Genomic DNA, 19,796 nt, shown 5'->3' with positions numbered 1-19,796 from the left:
CACCACCTGCTGGTCATTTTCCCACCAGTCTGACCACCAAGTAGTCAAGGCAGTTGTCGGAAGAAAGGAAGAGGCTGCTCTGATGTTCTTCTGCTTAGGAAAGATGTGAGAAAGGTTTCTAATTGTTTCCCTAAGAACATCAGAACAGCCTCTTTCTTCCTCCTGACAACTTCCTTGACTACTTGGTGGTCAGACTGGTGGGAAAACGACCAGCAGGTGGCACTGTTGTAACACAATTCATTCATATTAACAGCACATGTATTCCTCAATATCTTGGACATTTTCGGATGAAGTTGCATTGTTGATCCAACGCAACACGACTGTCGGATGTAGACGCAGCATGCAGCGTCTGCATCCAACAGTCGTGTCGGATCAACGCTGCGACTTCATCCGACAATGCATTCACTTACCTTATTTTTGTTGCATGTGTTTTGTCGCAACGTGTCGAATCGTGCCGAAAACGTCCCTGTAGCCCTACCCTAAAATACCTTTTCTCGTGATTGGACACACCTGCCTATGAAGTTCAAGGATTAATGAGCTAATCCAACCAATTTGGTGTTGCCAGTAATCAGTATTGAGCAGTTACATGCATTCAAATTAGCAAAATTACAAGGGTATCCACATTTTAGCACAGCCAATTTTTGAGATTTGATTTAATTTCATAAAACTGACTGCTTCATTAAAATCTGTGTTCAGAAAACACCCCAGTACCTGGGAAATGAAAGACATACCACTGTTATCTTTGTTGTTGTAAGTGGAGTAAATTATTATGCGGGCTGAGAGGGGTTCCCAAACTTTTTTATATGATTGCAGTGTACAGAAGAGTGCCTGGGCTAGGGGTAAGTGGTTGGAAGAGGTAAGTGCCCGCCATCCCCTTCACATTTGCACCCTAGGCACATGTCTCTTCTGCCTACCCCTAGTTCTGACCCTGCCAGCCTTGTCTACAAAACCACTTTGCACAGGACCCATTCCAGTCCACATCATTAACACTGAATAAACCCCCCCAATTAATCTGATCGGTCTTCATGATTTATTCTTTATAGTTTTTGAGTTATTTGCCTTCCTCTTCTACCTCCTGTCAGCTTTCAAATGGGGGTCTGATCCTGGCAGCCAAAAAAAACTAATGCTCTCTGAGGCTACACTTTTTTTCATTATTAATTTGTATTACTTATTTTTCTATTCTGTTCCCCTACTATACATTTTACAGTCTCTTATTCAAACCATTGCCTGGTTGCTTTGGAAAATAGGACTGCAGCGACCAGATAGCTGCTTGAATCCAAAAAAAGCAGAATAATTGAAAAAACAAAATAAATAAAAAAAGAAATGAAGACCAACTGCAAGCTGTCTCAGAATATTACTCAACTACCCCTTTAAAAAACAGGTGGGTGGGAAGGTTTTGTTTCCCGAGAGAACAAATGGATAGTCCAAAAAAAAAAAAAAAAAAAAAATAGAAACATTTGTATGCATGACTGATATGAAGTGTAGGTGGGGGGATATACACACGTTCTGCTCCTTGCAGCGTTTACCGCAATGTTTTAGAACTTAGGTTTTTGTGCAAACTCAAAATAGAGTGCAAGGTGATGTTCTGTTTTGCTACAAGGAAATCTTTCCCCACTAAGGTGGCTGAGATTTGCCCACGCAGTGCAGCTGCAATTGTACATTTTTTTCAGCTGGGCAAAGCATCTACGGGTGTGTGGAACCTCTATACTCTAACTGTCATTTTGTACCTCCTTCCCAAAGAGCTTACATTCTGGTGCACCAGTGGTTATCAAAATACATGGAAACTGGGATGAGCATTGGCTGTACTGGCCAACCTGTATGAGAATGCTCTCCCCTGTGCCAGTTGGCATTTGTATGAAATTTCTTTATTTGATGTATACAACCTTCTATTGTACAACACTGCTGAATATGTCGGAGCTTTGTAAATATGCATTATTAATAATAAAATGTAGGCAATGAAAGTGCTGCTACCTTGTACCCTGCTATAGAATAACAGAAGCTGTCTGTGTTGCAGGGGTATAATCCAGGTTAGATAAGCCATAGATGCAGGCTCTTTAATTGGAGCTCAAAGCTCATTTATGTATATTAGGAAATAAATCAAGCAGAAGGACGGTTGTGTATCACTGACCACCTTCTGAATGATTTAACTCAATTAACAGCAAACTAATTGAATGAGAGGAAGGAAGATGGAAGCAGATGCCCCACGGTTGCCATATAATCACTGCAGACTACATTGCACCCAGGTTATTCTTAATATGTAGCCAGTAATATAATTCACAATTCAAGACCACCCTGTGTTAAAGTAACATGCAGGATGTGCAAAATGCATTACCAGATTTGCCTCTCTACATTCTTTTCTGCTGTTGGGCAGAGCAGAGCATGTGATCGAAGGGCAATGCAATGTTCAGAATGAGTAAGTCCTGATCCTGCCTGGCAACACAGGTCAGTTTCTGGGGGGGGGGCTATACATTATATGGCCAGTCACAGGCCAAATGTTCAGCCCACAGGCCAATTTACACACTTTGGCCATTTCTAACAAAAATGTAACATGCGCTTGGGAGCCGAACCGGTGCCGATACCAATTCCTGCGAGAGCGCAGGGTTTGCACAAACAGCTGTCCAGCTGGATTGCTGCAGTCGCTGCTAAGTTATGGATCAGCAGAAGTGGACGAGCGTTTGCTCCCCGTGCCACTTCTCTGGCTGCTCATTCATTCAGCTCTCCGGTAGCTTTGGGAGAAGAGGCAGGCAGAGAAAAAGCCCTGGGGAGCTGCTGTGTTGGGGATCACTAGAAACCAAGCGCATCGCATGGAGCTACTAACCCTGCGCAGGAATTGGTATCGGCACCGGTTCGGCTCCCAAGTGCATCGCATAGGGCTCTCGCACAGCAGAGGAGATCATGCAGGACGAACGGCGGGCAGAGGAAGAAGAGGATGGGGACCTGCTGATGCCCCGCTTCCCGTGCTGATCCTCCACCAAAGACACATACAAGGCGGCGGGGTCGGCAGAAGCACGGCGGGGTCGTACATCACGCTGATACACATACAGACAAACACAGGGACCTGGGAATATTCGCGTGAAGATCAGGGACCGGCTGCAGGACACACTGTCAGTGAATAGCCAGGGAGAAGAAATCGAGCGCTGCAGATGGATGGTCGCCGTGTCGCCTTTTCTGTAGAGGACAGGAAGTGGCGTTTCGGTAAGTTATTTCTTAATAAATGCTATGCTATTTTAAAATTTAATTTATCTTGGTGGGTTTTTTTTTGTTGTATTCTAACTAATTTTTGTAAAAAAATTTTTGATGTTACTGGTCCTTTAAGCTTTCCAGGTATTAAACACAAACAATCCCACCTGCACATTTAATAAGGGGTCATTTTTCTATACCCATCAAAACCCTTTCTCCCCACTACATGCATAGCAAGGAAATCAAAGGCAGGGCAACAGTACATTATAATTGAATTACTTTTAAAACACTTACATTTTTTGGTGTCACTGTTCCTTTATGAAAGGAGATAGAGCTGCAGATAGATTTTTCGGCTCCTTCTGATCAGCTACATACATGTTAGGTAAGGTTTACTCTGTAAAAGAGCTGAACGTGATGAAATATGTCTATATCAACTACTACATGACTTTGATTAAACCCCAAGCTTTGGTACTCATTTTGTTTCTTTGTAAAAGGCAACAGTTTCTTTGTGAGGCTTATAATAAGAGACAGACACAGACATGCACCTCATCATTTCTTTAATAGCAGGCAAGTGCAAGTTTTGTAAAAGATTCTGGAGAAAGTCTTAATTACAAAAGGGGGGGGGAAAGCTGTTCGAGCATCTGTATGCAATTTTTGTATGGAAAACAGCCCCTTCTCCCTGCAACCCTATAACTTAAAATAGAATTTATATATATATTTTATATTGCACAAACAATTAACAGGCTATAAGGATGAGGAATTCACTATAAGAAAGGCTGCTGCACATAACTAAGGCTCACAATGCTTTGCAAAACTGGGATCCAGTTTCCAAGTGTGCAAGAATTACAAGCTTTAACCAGTGAGAATGTAAAAGAAAACTCCTCTCCACACCCTCCAGAAGCAAACTTGCTGCACAGTTCTGCAATCTACTGTAATCTACTCCCAGTCCCTGTTTCATTAGTATTCTCCTGTCTTAATAAAAGAAGATCTCTAGCTACTCCGGCTACACAATGGAGAGGATCAGGAGTGCACATCTACACTCTTTTTTTTTTTTAATACACTGCCTCACAGTGCTGCCATACAGCAACTAAGCTTTTAATAATATAAGACAAAGTAGCTGCAAGGACAGTGGGACAAGATAGGCGCAGTCTGAACTATGACACAGAAAGTTATGTGTACATGTATATGCCATCACAAGTCATTCACGAGGAAGGATGCACTTTACCTGGTATCCTTTTTGTCTAGATCTGACTTCTGCTGCAAAGGTTTGTACTAGCAACCCCAAGTCACATACTGGAAAATTACCCTTTTTGTAGCATATACCACTTGGTATTTTATAACCCCCTACTTGTGTAGACAGATATATCCAGGGCCCTGGCAATGAAGGGGTCAATATGCAAGCTGCAAATCTAAGTAGGTAACCCCCACAGTGCCAGTACACTCTGTCACTGGCTTCTGCCCATTTCGCATGTCATGATGTCAAAAAGCTGGGCATTTGTTGTTCAATTGTAGCAGCACGTGGGTAAAGATGAGAGGACAAACAGGGTCAATTTCCTGATATAGTATCCAGATGTACACTCAATATACACAATCTGTACGCCATTCATTCCCAGTTCTCCCAATCTTCGTCTTCCACCTAGAAAGCAGCACAATAAGTATTTGTTCAGTAAAGCTTGGTCTCTGATAAATAGAGATGATTTTGAAAGAGTTTCCAGTAAAATCAGAAACTATCATTGCACTACGATATATGAACAAAACAGTTATAATCAAGATAAGATTTCCTATACATTTTTGGCATTAATAACACCAGAATACTGAACATAGTAAAACAATTTAACCTTTGTTATATTTACTAATCAAAAAAATAGATGACCTGGAGTAAATCAGAGCCTGCACTGAGTTGGATTAACAGCCCCCCTTTTAAATATTTTGTCAGTTTTAGTGCTAGAGTACTCACAGTGCATTCTAATTAACAGTAATTTAAATCAGCTGGCTTCCTAGTGAATACCGACATGGCCTTATTTGTAAGGGCTCTTACACACGGACGTTTGTTTGTGTGCTCCCCTGCATTGTGCTTTCTTCCATTCAGCCACAGGAGAGCGCAGGTGTAGACGCACTGAATTATTGTCAATGGGGCTGTACTCACACAGACGCATGTAGGCGCCAAACGCAGGTAAAATGCAACATGCTACGTCCCAACCTGCGTTTGGTGCTTACATGCGTCTGTGTGAGTACAGCCCCATTGACAATAATTCAGTGCGTCTACTCCTGCGCTCCCCTGCGGCTGAACGGAAGAAAGCGCAATGCAGAGGAGCGCACAAACAAACGCCCGTGTGTAAGAGCCCTAAGGAATGCTAAAATGTATCTGCTATGAGAAGAGGAACAATGCCTCTAAAAAAGGTTCATGTTGACAAAAACCTCAATCGCCTCCACCTCACCAATCACACAAGTCAAAGGACAGGTCCCTGTATCCACAAACATAAGGGCAGAGACACACGGTCAGATTCAGGGGGGGGGGGGGTTAGTCACCCAGCGACAAATCTCCTCTTCTTTGGGGCGACTAATCTCCCCAAACTGCCTTCCTGTCAGCTAGAATGAAAATCGCTGGCGGGATGGTACTCTGAGCGCTTCATTTTCCAAAGTCACCTCACGAGGAAACTTTGGGCAACACTTCGGAAAACAAAGTGCTCTGAGTGCCATCCCCCCAGACGGAAGACAGTCGCCTTGAAGAAGAGGAGATTTGTCGCCGGGTGACTAACCCCCCCGAATCTGACCGCGTGTCCCTGCCCTAAGACAAGAACAGAGTTACAATGACCGGTATGTTCACAGAAACTGGTAATCAATGGTTTCATATCATTGTAGTTGATATATTTTGATGTACAATTGATGTACAATACTTCTAGAGCAGTGGTTCTCAAAATGTTGAGCTTTTACACATGGAGTAGTGACTGGGGGGTCAGGGTGGGCGAGATTTGGGGTGAACATTTATTTACTGCCCTGGATATTTTTGAAACAATGACTGAATGGCTGCTACACCCATGTTACCTATATCTCTAACCACCATACTGGGTGTCATGAACTGAGAAAGTCTGATAACCAGTATTTTTCTTTTTTGCAGGTGGGATACTTTATGGGCCCTCTAGCTACCCCTTTCCCTAAGCAATGCAACATATTTCTACCTTTTCTCCACACAGCAAATGAGTAAATGAAGTTATTTCTCCAAAACCAAAGATGAAGTATGCAGGAAATCAGCTTAATTTAATTCAGTGCCATCTACTGATAATGGTAGCATTACGGAATGCAGTATACCACCAGCAAGTGGAGGTGGAGCTATGAGAACAACAGAGCTTTTGCTTTGTAGAGTAGATAAACTAAATGGTTCTCGTTCTGTGTATACAATACTTGTATGTCATCACAGTAGTGAACTACATTATCTTTGACAGTAAAAAATTGTAGGTGCCTCTGAGACCTTTCTATGAAATGACATCTTGGAATATAGTTTAACATAAACACTGTGGTTAGTTAATAGAACATTGTGTTATGTATGTTATATACAAATATTAACAGGAAACCTTGATACAGGTTAATATGAAAAATATGACAACTGCTTTTCCATCTCTCCTTTTGTAATCTTATAGATGCATCTCTTAAACCTGTGTTTATCATTAAAGCTGTGTTTATCATTATCCAAAGTTAACAGTATCCCAGCCATTTACAGGCATACCCACCTCACCAGACACCTCAACCCCAGATAATGCCATCTGAACTTCTTCCTCTGTCATGTCAAAGTCTTTTTCCCAGTCCTCGCTGACATCTGTGCTGGATCCTAAGAAAATATAGGAAAATAAATGGTCAATCACAGCTGCTTTGCCAAGTCACAACCCCTAAGCAGGATATATCAGAATACATTATTTTGAATTCCAACAAGAAAATCACACACACGAACAATGTCCAGAATACATGTGTAGGATGTTAGCATTAAAGTTAAAATAGCAATGCATGTACTTTTCTTTGACTAAATTAAACTTACCTTTTTGGCCATTGTTAGACGGGGTCGATTTGCCACTGTCACTGTTTAACTCAAACACACGAAGATCAGATGGTGGATCTTCTCTGTGAGTCCCCATTTGTGCATTTGATTTTCCCGTTTGCTCTACAGGTGCGGAGCTTTTGTCTGTTTCAGCTGCAATTTTCTCCTTGGTTACTGTAAGAGTGCAGAGACTGGGATCTTTTGAAGAGGTCTGCTCAATATATTCTGGGTTTGCAATTTGAGTAATAGGAGAAATACTTTCACTGCTCTCTGAAGGACTCGTAACAGAGGTGTGGTCTCTGTTCAGTTCAGCCGTTTTTTCTGATTTGTCTTCTACATGCAGGGTAGGAATGGTTGGTGGTGATATCACACACTTCTCTTTCAGTTTTAGTGCAGGTGTTAAGGCAGCTCCCACAAAATCCTCTGCAGGCAGAAAACAAGTTAGCTTTCCAAAGCTAATGCAATTACTATTAGACTGTGCTTCTGCAACAGGACTGGTGAAATAAAAAAATGCTATGAAAAAATTTGCAAACAGACCAATTGACTCATCATGAGAAGGGGAAATAATAACAATGACTAACGTTGCTATGAAAGGTAGGTCTTGCCACTAGTGAATTAATACTTCCACCATCTTTGCTGGAAAAGTATTTAAGCACTTGGTTATGTTGTATATTGGTAACTTGAAGCTGAACTTGTTGAGTTGTTACTAAATAAAAATGTAACATGCCTAAAGAATTGTCCTGCCAGCATTAGAAACTCACCCTCTTCTTCCTCCCATTTTGGCTCCTCGGAATGTACACTCTGATTAGCCCTCTGCTTTAGGGCATCTCTTCTTGCCTCCTCCTGTCCAGGGAAAGACATTTTTAATGTACTTTGTGCACTGATCAGAGATATTATAGATGTGACTCTGAGTGGGTCTGTAGGGACCCTCTTGTGATGCAATCACTGTTTCTAGGGCCAACTAATCAGATCAGCCTAATTTGTAGTATGTATAACTTAACCAGAAATAATTTTAAGATGTATCAGGAAAAAGGGAAATCACCACAGTAAGTTTTGCATACTTTGCCATTTTATCCTACAGAACATACCTGCTCCAGCTGGTGGACTTTATAGAAGTACCTCTGCCAGAATTCAGAATGAGACACAGCTGCTGGCACCTGAGAAAGAGAATTCCACAACTTAGCAATGTCCTCTCTCATTTTAACACTACACCATAGAAAGATCAATACTAACAATAGTCAATACAGTTCAGTAGTATCATATTAATTCTCAAACAATACAGTGCATGGAATTATAGTTTGCTATATTGATGGAGCCCTCAGCCCCTGTACGCACAGCTTCGTTTGGTGCTCTAGGCACTGGGAGATTAAAGGAGAAGGAAAGCTACAGAGGCATTTTATTGCCAATAGATTAGCTGCAATAGTACAAGCTAGAATGCTATATTTATTCTGTAGAATGTTTTACCATACCCGAGTAAAAACCTCTAGAAACTCTCTGTTTGTTTAGAATAGGAGCTGCAGTATTAATGTGGTGTGACATCACTTCCTGCCTGAGTCTCTCCCTGCTCTGGGCTCAGATTACAGTAGAGACGGGAGGGGTGGGGGGAGAGGAGCAAACTGAGCATGCTCACGCCCAGGGCAATGAGGTTTAAGCTGAAGGCAGGAAGTCTGATACAGAAGCCCATGTGTACACAATAGAAGGAAAGAAATGCAGTATTTCTATTGACAGGGGACTCAGAGCAACATTACTTTGGGGGTTTACTGGTATATTTAGATGGACCTTTCTGATAAGGCTTACTTAGTTTTAACCTTTCCTTCTCCTTTAAGACTGGCTATACAGCCAGTTGGTATAAAAAGCATTGCTTAACACCAAATGATCATAAACTATAGTATGTAAAAGTCAAAATATTTATCACAAAATCTTATGCAACTTCCGTGTTTAATAGTTTGAGAAAAAGGGAAGCAAAGAGGAGCCTCAGCACTTCTTGTTGATGATCATATGGGAAGACAAACCAAACAACACAAAAGTTGTCATGCTGTGTGCGGCCCATTGTTTATTATCCATCCATTCAGCCTATAAGCCAATCATTTTAATACCATGATGGTACTGGCCAGTGAGTGGCCACCTTAAGTCAATTTCTTAAGCCGAAAAAAAAATTCTTTAAGGAACCAGCTTCCATCCTCTTAAGAAAAATAGTGACAGTGTGCACCTCCTGTGTCAGTGCTATATCAATTTATCAAAAAGAAGGAAATTTGCACTTCCTTAACTTAAGCTAGCTAGATCATTTGGCTAGATCTTCAACGAAGCAGATCTGTGCCCAGTTTGGGGCAGGACTGCATCAGCTCACCAATGAGGCACCAATGAGGCTCTCATCTGATTTGTAAACCTACCCAATTGATATCTGACCAATTTTTGGCCAGGCAGAGAGTCCTAAGAAGGGGCCGAGTTGGTGGCTTTTATCGGTACATGTACAACCAGCTTTTTGCCATATAAAGATGTACAGTGCTGTGATTAATACTGCAGGAATTAGATGACTGGAACTTGGGAGGGAAATGAAAATTTATAGAGCTTACCATTTTGGTGAAAAGAGCACGGATAGATGGGCTTGTTACCAAAAGCTCTGAAATTTCTGCTTTTCTTTGCTCTGGGTCCCAATAAGCAAGCCATGCATCAAACTCTGCAGGGGAACCTGAAAAAAAAAAAACAAGCAAAAAAGCCAATAATATTGGCAAGTATTTTCAACAGGTACAATCTTTATAGATAACTATTAAGCTAGTAACGATAATATCTATTTTTGTATATTTGTTTAGTGCATTACCATCAGGCTCATTGCAGTAAGTGGCAGGATCTGACTGCAGACTGTACAAGCGTGCCTGCAAAAGAGAGAATTTTAACTTGTTTTTATTTACATAACTAAAACAGATTGTGTTCAGCTTCTAGTCACCTCATAACCAACATTCCTTCAAAGTCAAAGGGCTGCACACAGCCACACAAAACAAACTGTGGAGCACACTCATATGTGAAAACACATAACTTAGTACTTCTCCAGAACCAAATACCTCTCTGCACACACAAACATAAAGTTAGTGAGGTTACCAAACAAACAGATCTTTCCCGGTATGCCCACCCTGAGGTGGCTGATATCAGGCTGTGGTATGCAGGCCACCAGGATGAGGACCACATCAATAAGACTGGCTATACAAAATGGTTCTTGTATGATTTTATGGATCGAATACCTCAAATCAGAACTAGAGGTTGCTCATGAAGGCTGCCAGGTGAGCTGCAAAGGAGGGGGTAGTGTTCTGGCTATTATGATAAACATCCGGGCACACTGAACGGTTTCTTGAAAGGCTGCAAGCTCTGCATCCTGCTCACCTTTTGTTTGGACATGTATTTGTCTAATTCTTTGTTGGGATCAGACATGCATTTTTGCTTGCTTTCTTTCGGTGGATAAAGGAACTACCCATTTGTAAACTCTGTAATCTCTTCCATGCTACTTTTTTTGTTTTTTTTCCATCAGAGAGTTTACCGTGCGTGTCTGTTGGACCTTGATGTTATTTTTTTTCCATGACACCCATTGAAGCTCTCTTTGTGCTTGAGAGATGCTTACAGAGATGGTTTCTTCATCATCTGTTGAGAAAATGTTCCATTTCTTGCTCTTACAGAGTTCTGCTGCCACTTTTTTCTTTGAATATTCACAGGCATTGCCCATTAATTCTCCTGGGCTTTATCACCATGTTATAGACAGGTGTTCTAGCTATATTTATGCCCAGTTTATGTCCAGTTCACTGAATGAACATGCAATACTATGCTGCACCCCCTGTAACTTGCAACCAAATGGCCTGAAAGATAGACTTCCTGTTGTTGACAGAGTAAACAATACTCCGCCTTACTTATAATGCAAATAATATCTGTCTGTATCATCTCCTGCAATTGCAGCTGCGCCAGGGTACTACTACAGTGATGCTGTAAATTCCATGATATCACGGTTACGTGGTTCCACATTCATTGTTCCTCCACCCTAGAGCAGATGAATGAGGATTGATGCACTCTACACGGAAATCACAGGCAGAGCGTAAGAACATTCACTTAAAGGTTTTATACATTCAGGAATCATCTAAACAGTGTGCCCAGCAGCAACACAAGCAAACACTGGGAAATTTCATTTCTGCATAGAATGCTCCCTAGATGGAATACAACTGATTTTATTGCCAGCAATGCCAAACTTTTTGTGGGGTGAGAGATTTAGGGGCAGATTTACCAAGGGCCGAAGTGAATTTTCGAATTTCAAAAACTTCGAATTTCGAAGTAATTGTTGGATACTTTGACCATCGAATAGGCCAAATTCGACTTGGACTCCGATTTGAAGTGAAAAACTTCGACTTAGAAAATCGAAGTACGGTCTCTTTAAAACACTTCGCCATCCTAAACCTGCCAAATTGCTGTTTAGCCTATGGGGGACCTCCTATAACCTATCTTGAGTGTTTGGGCAAGTTTTGAGAAATCAAAGGATTTTTGGTAAAATCATACAATTAAATTGTTCGAATCGAAGGAATTCATCATACGATTTTAAAAATCCTTCGACTTCGATTGTCGAACTAACCTATTCGCTGGTCGAATTTCAAAGTTTTTTGCACTTCGAAATTCAACCCTTGATAAATCTGCACCTAAATATCTATATTCCCTCTAGGTTGTACAGACATTAATGTAACTCATTTTGGGGCACACTGAATTCCATTCACTTTATTTTTAGCCATTACACTGCTGATATGTACGCACCAAAAATACACATACACATCACTGCATCCTATTTTGGTTGCGCACAAAGCCGGTCTCTGATAGGAGAGATCAAATATAAACTTGTTATAAATCTACACTACATCAAAGTGTATAACAGAGTGGTCACCAGCACAGATAATTTTGAGTGAAAACACATCATTTATAGTAGTTATTTAGCATCACCCATCTCTCTGTGTGCAAGAGAATTCATTGGGAACATGCTGCATGAAAATATTAGCCATGTTACATCCTAAATTGGCAGAATGCTAAGACTGGCTATACACCTGAAGCAAGATCTGCTCAACTCAACAGCATTACAAAAAATCTTTTACGGTAGTCAGAGAATGTTCTAGTGTTCAGTCGATGCATAAGGAAAGATTGTTGTACCTTGGTACTGTCATATAGTTCTGTTGTACCAGATGGGGTAGCCATAAGAGTGATCACATCACAATCAATGGTTTTGTCAGGAGATGGGGCAAATGTGTCTGAAATTACACCGAGGAAGTCGGATAACCCTTTCTTTACTTTCTCTGTGGTCCCAGAAGATCCCTCCACCTGCAAAGACAGAAAAGCATTTAATCATATTCCCTTTAAAGCTACAGCTGTGTAACAAAACTACTGCATTTTTATTATCATGAAACCTGCATAATCTACGTTATAAACAACTGCGACAGGAAGAAACCTAACTTTTCACTACTAAGGGCTAGTCCACACGGGGAGATAGCGACGCGTTTGCGGTCGCGGCGACAACCGCCGCGACAGTCGCCGCGACCGGCGCAGGCGACAGTTTTGTATGGGCGCCTATGTAAAAACGCCTGTGCTAACCACACGAGGCGATGCGCTTTTCAACAGTCGCCTGAAAATGCCTCGCCAGGCTTTTTCAGGCGACTGTTGAAAAGCGCATCGCCTCGTGTGGTTAGCACAGGCGTTTTTACATAGGCGCCCATACAAAACTGTCGCCTGCGCCGGTCGCGGCGCTTTGTCGCCGCGACCGCAAACGCGTCGCTATCTCCCCGTGTGGAATAGCCCTTAAACAACAAGTAAAATGTATGTTTACAACAATCCCTGTTCATGGAACTCATGTTGAACATGGGGTATATGCCCTTTAAAATACAATGGTTTTAGTAGTTTAGTGGTGGTAATCCGGGGTCAAATATCACTAATGCTTTCTGTAAACACACAGGATAAAAACCTCTCTCTCAAACAATATTGTTGCTGCTAGTAAATGTATTTGCAGTTGTTAGATATATATAGATCTATAAAACTGCAGGATATAGGGAGATTCTGTGAATTTCACACCCTCAGACAAACATACTTAAAAGTAAATCTGATGGATATATAAACAGGTAGAAAGGGTACAATAACATAACATATATCTTATTTATCATATATCAGTTTTCCGCATTATTTAGTCATACCAACCCCTGCATAAAGTTTGCTAAGGTCAAGAGACAGTCTGGCTCAGACTGCATGGAGTTACATAATGCCCACTGATTCAGACTTACAACTAGCTTCTCCTTCACCACACTGGCTGTTGCTGCGATTGTGCATGCCGTATCATGCTGTACAACACGGGTGAACTCGTTCAGGTCCCTCTTCATGAATTCTAGAGCCTCTGCAGACTAAAAGCAGACAACTGGTAAGAAATAGTACATACATTGTGGTATTAAAAGACAACATTAAAGGGAATGTGAGCCAAAAAAGTTATTTTTTTTGCCCAATAAAAGAAAACATGCTTCAAACAACTTTGCAATATACATTTATTATAAATTGTCTATGGTTTTTAAGTGATTTGTATATGTATTGCCATTGAAAGCAGTGTTTGATCCCTATCTATTCTCTGTCATGGTGGCTCAGACCTGTCTTTGCTGGGGAACTAAGACTTTTCCAATACTGTTTAAAAAGTAACAACCAAGAATGTTGCTTTCAATAGCAATTGTTTTTTTACAAACCGTGAGTTGTTTTTTTATTTACCTTAGTATCAACTTGCTCTTTGTTGTTAGCCCCTAGGCTTGTGGCAGACAAAAGTTTTGACTGCCATTTATACCAGATGGACAGAGACACAAATCAAAATAAAGGTGCTCCAATAAGCGTCTGTCAGCAGAGGACTGTGTCTGTGTTGAGAATTGCTTACATGTTTTCATCCCTTGAGTTGATGCCCTTTTTTATGCAAGACAGAACTTTATTTGCTTTAGTAGCCACAGAATGACACTGCCCAGAATTAGACAACTTGTTATCTACAAAAGACCCCTAGATCCTTCTCATTTAAGGAAACTCCCAACACATTGCCATTTAGTATATAACTTGCATTTTTATTATTTTTGCCAAAGTGCATAACCTTGCATTTATCATTTTCCAGTTTGCTGCCCAGTCTCCCAATTTAGACAAATCACTCTGCAAAGTGGCAGCATCCTGCATGGAACCTATTGTTCTGCACAATTTAGTATCATCTGCAAAAATAGAAACAGTACTTTCAATGCCCACCTCCAGGTCATTAATAAACAAGTTGAAAAGCAAGGGACCTAGTACAGAGCCCTGTGGTACTCCACTAACAACACTGGTCCAATTAGAAAATGTTCCATTTACCACCACTCTTGTCTATATTTTTTATGCTTTGAGCACCAATATTTTTGCCTGATGGTAGTGGTGGCCAAAAGCCCATGTGTACAATTAGCTTCAGAGAGGTCTAATATATATATTCCTTTAGTATACATAGCTTGTAATAATTTTCTTGTGCAATTAAAGGAATTGTTCATTACAAAAATAAAAACTGGGTAAATAGATAGGCTGTGCAAAATAAAAAAATGTTTCTTATATAGTTAGTTAAGCAAAAATGTAATGTATAATGCCTGGATGACTAACATAATAGCCAGTAAATTAAAGTCCAATTAGGGGATTAGGTAGAGGCCCTGGCCTAGCCACTCTCCAGTAATATACAATTTGAAAAAGATAGACGCCAATAACATAATAGCCAGAACACTACTTCCTGCTTTGCAGCTATCTTTTTAGCCAGTTTTTATTTTTACACTGAACTGTTCCTTTAAGGGAAGTTTTAGAAATGTTTGAGGCAAAATTAAAAAAAAAGTCTCATTGATGGTCAAAGCCTTAGCATGAACATATATTTAATGATCAACAATTTCTGGAAATTCTGTACATAATCTGATTATTAAAGTAGGTTATTCTATATAAAGAGGCTTGTATTTTATGCTTACTTCATTATGAGAAAAATTTAATTTTATTAAATTGCTGCCGCTTACTTTGTCCCGTACTGAAGTGTAACTCTGCTGTAACCAGCTTCTCCACCAGCTTCCATCCTCCCTGCAAAGAAACCCATAAGAGCTGAGAGAAGAAACAAAGCACAAAATGTAAAAGCAAATAAAAACCTGTATAAAAAAGTATATATATATATATAGAGAGAGAGAGAGAGAGAGAGAGAGAGAGAGAGAGAGAGAGAGAGAGAGAGAGAGAGAGAGAGAGAGAGAGAGAACATGTCGATTCTATATGCAGGATTATAATAAAGCACAAAATGGAAAAGCAAATAAAAAAAACCTGTATTAAAAAAAAAAAAAAAGATATTTATCTTGGCATGTGCCAATCTTTCTAAAGAGAGGACATGTCGATACTACCTGCAGAATTATAATAATAAATGGCTTTAATAGACGGCGCCTTATGATAGAAAATGAAAAAGTTATTTTATAGCGCAACAAATACATATCTTGAAAAATATAAGGATATTATAAGTTACCGAGGAGTTTCATGAGCATATAAAAACACGAGGTAACTTCTAATATCCTCATATTTTGCAACTGGTGGTACTTTATTTATTATAATACACAAGTTACAGTGAGTCATGTGACAGAAATGACATCAGAACTCACCGTTTATAACTGATGACATCAGAACTCACCGTTTATAACTAATGACATCAGAACTCACCGTTTATAACTAATGACATCAGAACTCACCGTTTATAACTAATGACATCAGAACTCACCGTTTATAACTAATGACATCAGAACTCACCGTTTATAACTAATGACATCAGAACTCACCGTTTATAAGGATATCGTTTACAAGATATTCACGGCTTTTGTGTATTATATAAATATATATCAGCAAGAAGACTACATCTCTGTGTTCTGACACATTAATAAAAAGTACGATGAGGGGCAAATAAAACAAAGTTTTAGATTATCTGAGTGAAGAGATTGCTTATTGGTTTACTCAGAAAGGATATTGTATTGTGTGCAGTAGGAAGGTATTTTGCAGTAGGAAGGTATTTTGCAGCAGAGGGGTGGGGAATGCAGCGATTGGGAAGTGACACAGGACAATAAAAAACATTCAGGTGTGCGATTAAACAGACTGCCACTTAGGAAGGACTTCGTTTGTGATCTTGTGTGACATCGTGAGGGATGTTATTGTAATAATAGCAGCCGGGTAACACGACAATCAACTCGCAACAGCTGCTTTAAGTGCGATTAGCGATCTACGCGGATATACTTATACAAAAAGGAGAGACTTGTCCAGTTTAAGCTTTTCCGATCATTTTCCCATTACAACCACAGGCACCCGATGTGTGTGTTCTGTGTGTGTTGGCGCGGTGGCTGGTGGGGGATATTGTAGTACAAGAGCCGGAGGGGAGTAAACAGCAGTGATGTACCGTATACTGACTACTAGTCCTACACTGAGGTGCCAGGTTTAAACGAATCAGCCCTTTTTCAGACTCCCCTGCCAACAAACCAGACTCTTACCCTTCTGCCATCTTCACTCCGTGACATCACCAATATTTACCGACCTATGACCCCCTTTTTCCGGCGTTCCCCTTCAGGAGACCGGAAGTTCGAAGGTGGGGTTTATTACGGAAAAAGGGAAAGAGAGAAAAATCTCATAATATTGGAGTGGCGGGGTCACAAGTCGTGTTAGAACTAAAGCAGCCTGTTTTAGTTGTAACACGACTTATATTATATTTTATTCAATATGAGTTGTTCTCTCCTTTGCCGTAACCAACCCCCAAATAGATATATTTAGAATATACGATTTAGAATTGGGACGGGAATGTTGCTTGGGACTTATTTCCGAATGGTGGTAAAGTTGCCTCGGTGTCATAGCAACCAGGTATTAGATATCAGTATTGCCTTTGCAAGCTGAAAAAAATCCAATTGTTCATTGGTTACTATAAATTACTACATACCTACCAACATTTTGGAAACAAAAAGAGGGACACAAAATTTGGCACTTTTGACCACGCCCATTTATGTCGCCACACCCCTAATTACCTTGTTTATTTTACAAAATTTCGCAGGGTATAAAAGTTTGAACATATTTGCGTGTTTTTTCAGTTTTTACGGTTTTGCTAATGAAGGTGAATTGCCCTATAAGATGTGAGTTTAAGGGTAAGGCCACACGAGGAGATTCGGGGAGATTTTGTCTCCTGTCGCCTCGTCTAGTCGCCCAAAGTTGTGACTATAGAAAACGCATCGCGGCGTGTGCATTAGCACAGGCGACTTTTCATTGTAGGCTATGGGGGAAACCGCTGAAGCAGTTCGGGGAGATAGTCGCTCAAAAGACGAGGCGATTAGTCGCCAGGCGTCAAAATCTCCCCGAATCTCCTCGTGTGGACTAGCCCTAACTGTTCCCAAGGGACCTGTTATCTTATATTGTTACAATTACTTATTTGCTTATCTAGATTACTTATCTAGATACATTTAAATTGTTACAAATGTATCTTATCTTTTGTTGTGGCTGTTCTGGGCTCTATGCCAAAAGCCAATTAAAGGTAAGGTCACACTGGGCGATTCGGGGAGATGTAGTCGCCTGGCGACCAATTGCCTTGTCTTTGCCGCGACCAATCTCCCCGAACGCCTTCCCTTACTCTTGCGCTGGCTAAAATGAAAAATTCGGCATGAGGCAACTTCGGGCCACTTGGAAAACGAATCACCGCGTGTGCTTAGCGCCGTTGATTTTTCATTTTAGCCAGCGCAAGAGTGAGGGAAGGCATTCGGGGAGATTGGTCACTGCAAAGACGAGGCGGTAAGTCACCAGGCGACTAAATCTCCACGAAACGCCCAGTGTGACCTTACCCTAAATGAGAAACATTGTTTCTTTTTCTGGCTGTTCAGTGCAGAGAAAAACGAGACTTTCCAGTACAAATGAGGGACTGTGGGTTGAGCTGTCAAAAGAGGGATTGTCCCTCTAAAAATGGGACAGTTGGGAGGTGTGTTACTATACAAATGCCTTTTTCCCCATAGAACCTCCTCTCTTTTTCTCTCACACACATACACACTTCTGGTCAGATATTTGATGATACGAATTGTACTTTTACCAGGGACAAATTTGATACACAGCCCTATACACGCATGGAAGAGGCAAACCGTACATAGATTTTACATTTTATTTATAAAAAAAATTACACTCTATATATGTACCATAATATATAAATATATATGAATGACATTTATAACAGCGGTTGGTCCTGGAATGAAGGAGAGTAAAAACACATGAAATGCAGCTGAACACACAGTGTAATTAATGGAAGCCACATAGTACATTAATGTCCTTTTGATAAAGGCAGATTCAGACAAGGGGCCAGATTTGACATAAAACTGGGTTGATCTGTGAAACGGTTGTCTGGGTTACCTTTAAGATGCAAAAAGTTCAGTTCTTTTCCCTCCATTAATTATTTTCTGGGTCTTGAAAGTGAAACAGCAGCAGCAGTCCTTGGTGGTGGCTGGGGCAGATACTGGCAAATGTGACATGGGCATGGCAGCCCTAGAAAATGTTGAGCAGCAGCAGAAGGTTGGCAGATATCTGAAGAGGACAAACTTAAATAAGTGGCATAGTCTGATGTTGGCACTGTTCCCATTACTGGTGGTAGTTGTTGCACTCTGGTGGGTAGAGAGCTTGCACGCCCTGGAGCACGACGACTTCCATATACATCATTGACCAGCCTTTTCATTTCCTCTAAAGAATTAGACAACATAACGATGTAGTTTCGAGCCAATATCAAAGTGGAAATCTTGGAGAGCTTTCGCACAGAGGGCCCATGAGAGTAAGGCATCACTTCCCGCAGACCATCCATAGCTTGGTTGAGGTCATGCATGCGTTGTCTTTCGCGACTGTTCACCTTTAGACGAAGCTCTTGTAGATTTTCTTGGGTAAGTTCTGTCTCGCCAGCTTTTACTCTCCCTCTGGTAGTCAGTCTCTGTCCCACACTATGTGCCTGGAACATTGCCCCACTCAAGAACTGGGGGCTTTCTCTGTCAAATTCTGGTGAGGAAGATCTGCTTGAAAGACAGTCTGAATCCATTCTAGACTAGATGGCAGCAAACACTCAGTGTCAGGAGCAGATGAGAGCCTGATATATGTGGTTACTAATCCACCAGCTCCTATGCTTGTACTAGAGTTCTTTCTCTGCTTGCGTTATTTATATACAGCTCTTCACAATAGATACAAAGAAGCTCCCCAGTGCCTTGTTTGATGTCCTAACCAATCACCAGGAGTCAAGAAAACCGGAACAATTAACATTTAGCTAAGGCTTTGAATTTTCCCATTCCTACTAAAGCTCCATGGACTCTCATACATAAGTGAAATTCATATCACTTTGTGTATATTCTGGTAACATGTAACTTCAGTGATAAAGATGGTAACAACTTGAGTGATAAAGATAAAGAAATGGAGTCAAAAATTAGAAAAATAATATAAAATATGAATGCTGATCATGTGACATTTCACTTAACTTTAACTATAATTCCCAGCATTCCCTTTACAGAATAGTAGATTAATAGCATGCAGGTTCTCCGTGGGGTGG

The 19,796-nt window shown here is 40.7% G+C and overlaps 2 protein-coding genes across 3 annotated transcripts; both read right to left on the bottom strand.

Annotated features, from left to right (window-relative positions):
• Positions 1-3,720: 3,720 nt before the first annotated feature.
• bsdc1.S (BSD domain containing 1 S homeolog) lies at positions 3,721-16,828 on the bottom strand. Of its 2 annotated transcripts, none has more exons than XM_018248175.2 (11): positions 16,741-16,828; positions 15,247-15,307; positions 13,495-13,611; positions 12,377-12,544; positions 10,029-10,083; positions 9,784-9,899; positions 8,299-8,367; positions 7,972-8,053; positions 7,211-7,633; positions 6,909-7,006; positions 3,721-4,816 (listed from the first exon to the last, which is right to left on the bottom strand). In XM_018248175.2, the coding sequence occupies exons 1-11, from the start codon at positions 16,749-16,751 to the stop codon at positions 4,784-4,786; spliced, it is 1,233 nt and encodes a 410-aa protein (XP_018103664.1). In that variant the 5' UTR covers positions 16,752-16,828; the 3' UTR covers positions 3,721-4,783.
• Positions 16,829-18,317: 1,489 nt separating this feature from the next.
• olig4.S (oligodendrocyte transcription factor 4 S homeolog) lies at positions 18,318-19,397 on the bottom strand. Its single transcript, XM_018248735.2, has one exon. It carries the CDS (start codon positions 19,293-19,295, stop codon positions 18,666-18,668), a length of 630 nt encoding a protein of 209 aa, XP_018104224.1. The 5' UTR covers positions 19,296-19,397; the 3' UTR covers positions 18,318-18,665.
• Positions 19,398-19,796: the final 399 nt, after the last annotated feature.

Source organism: Xenopus laevis, chromosome 2S (assembly GCF_017654675.1).
Source record: "Xenopus laevis strain J_2021 chromosome 2S, Xenopus_laevis_v10.1, whole genome shotgun sequence".
NCBI lineage: Eukaryota > Metazoa > Chordata > Amphibia > Anura > Pipidae > Xenopus > Xenopus laevis.
The sequence above is the reverse complement of the archived record's forward strand: the minus strand, read 5'-3'. Positions and strand labels throughout refer to the sequence as shown.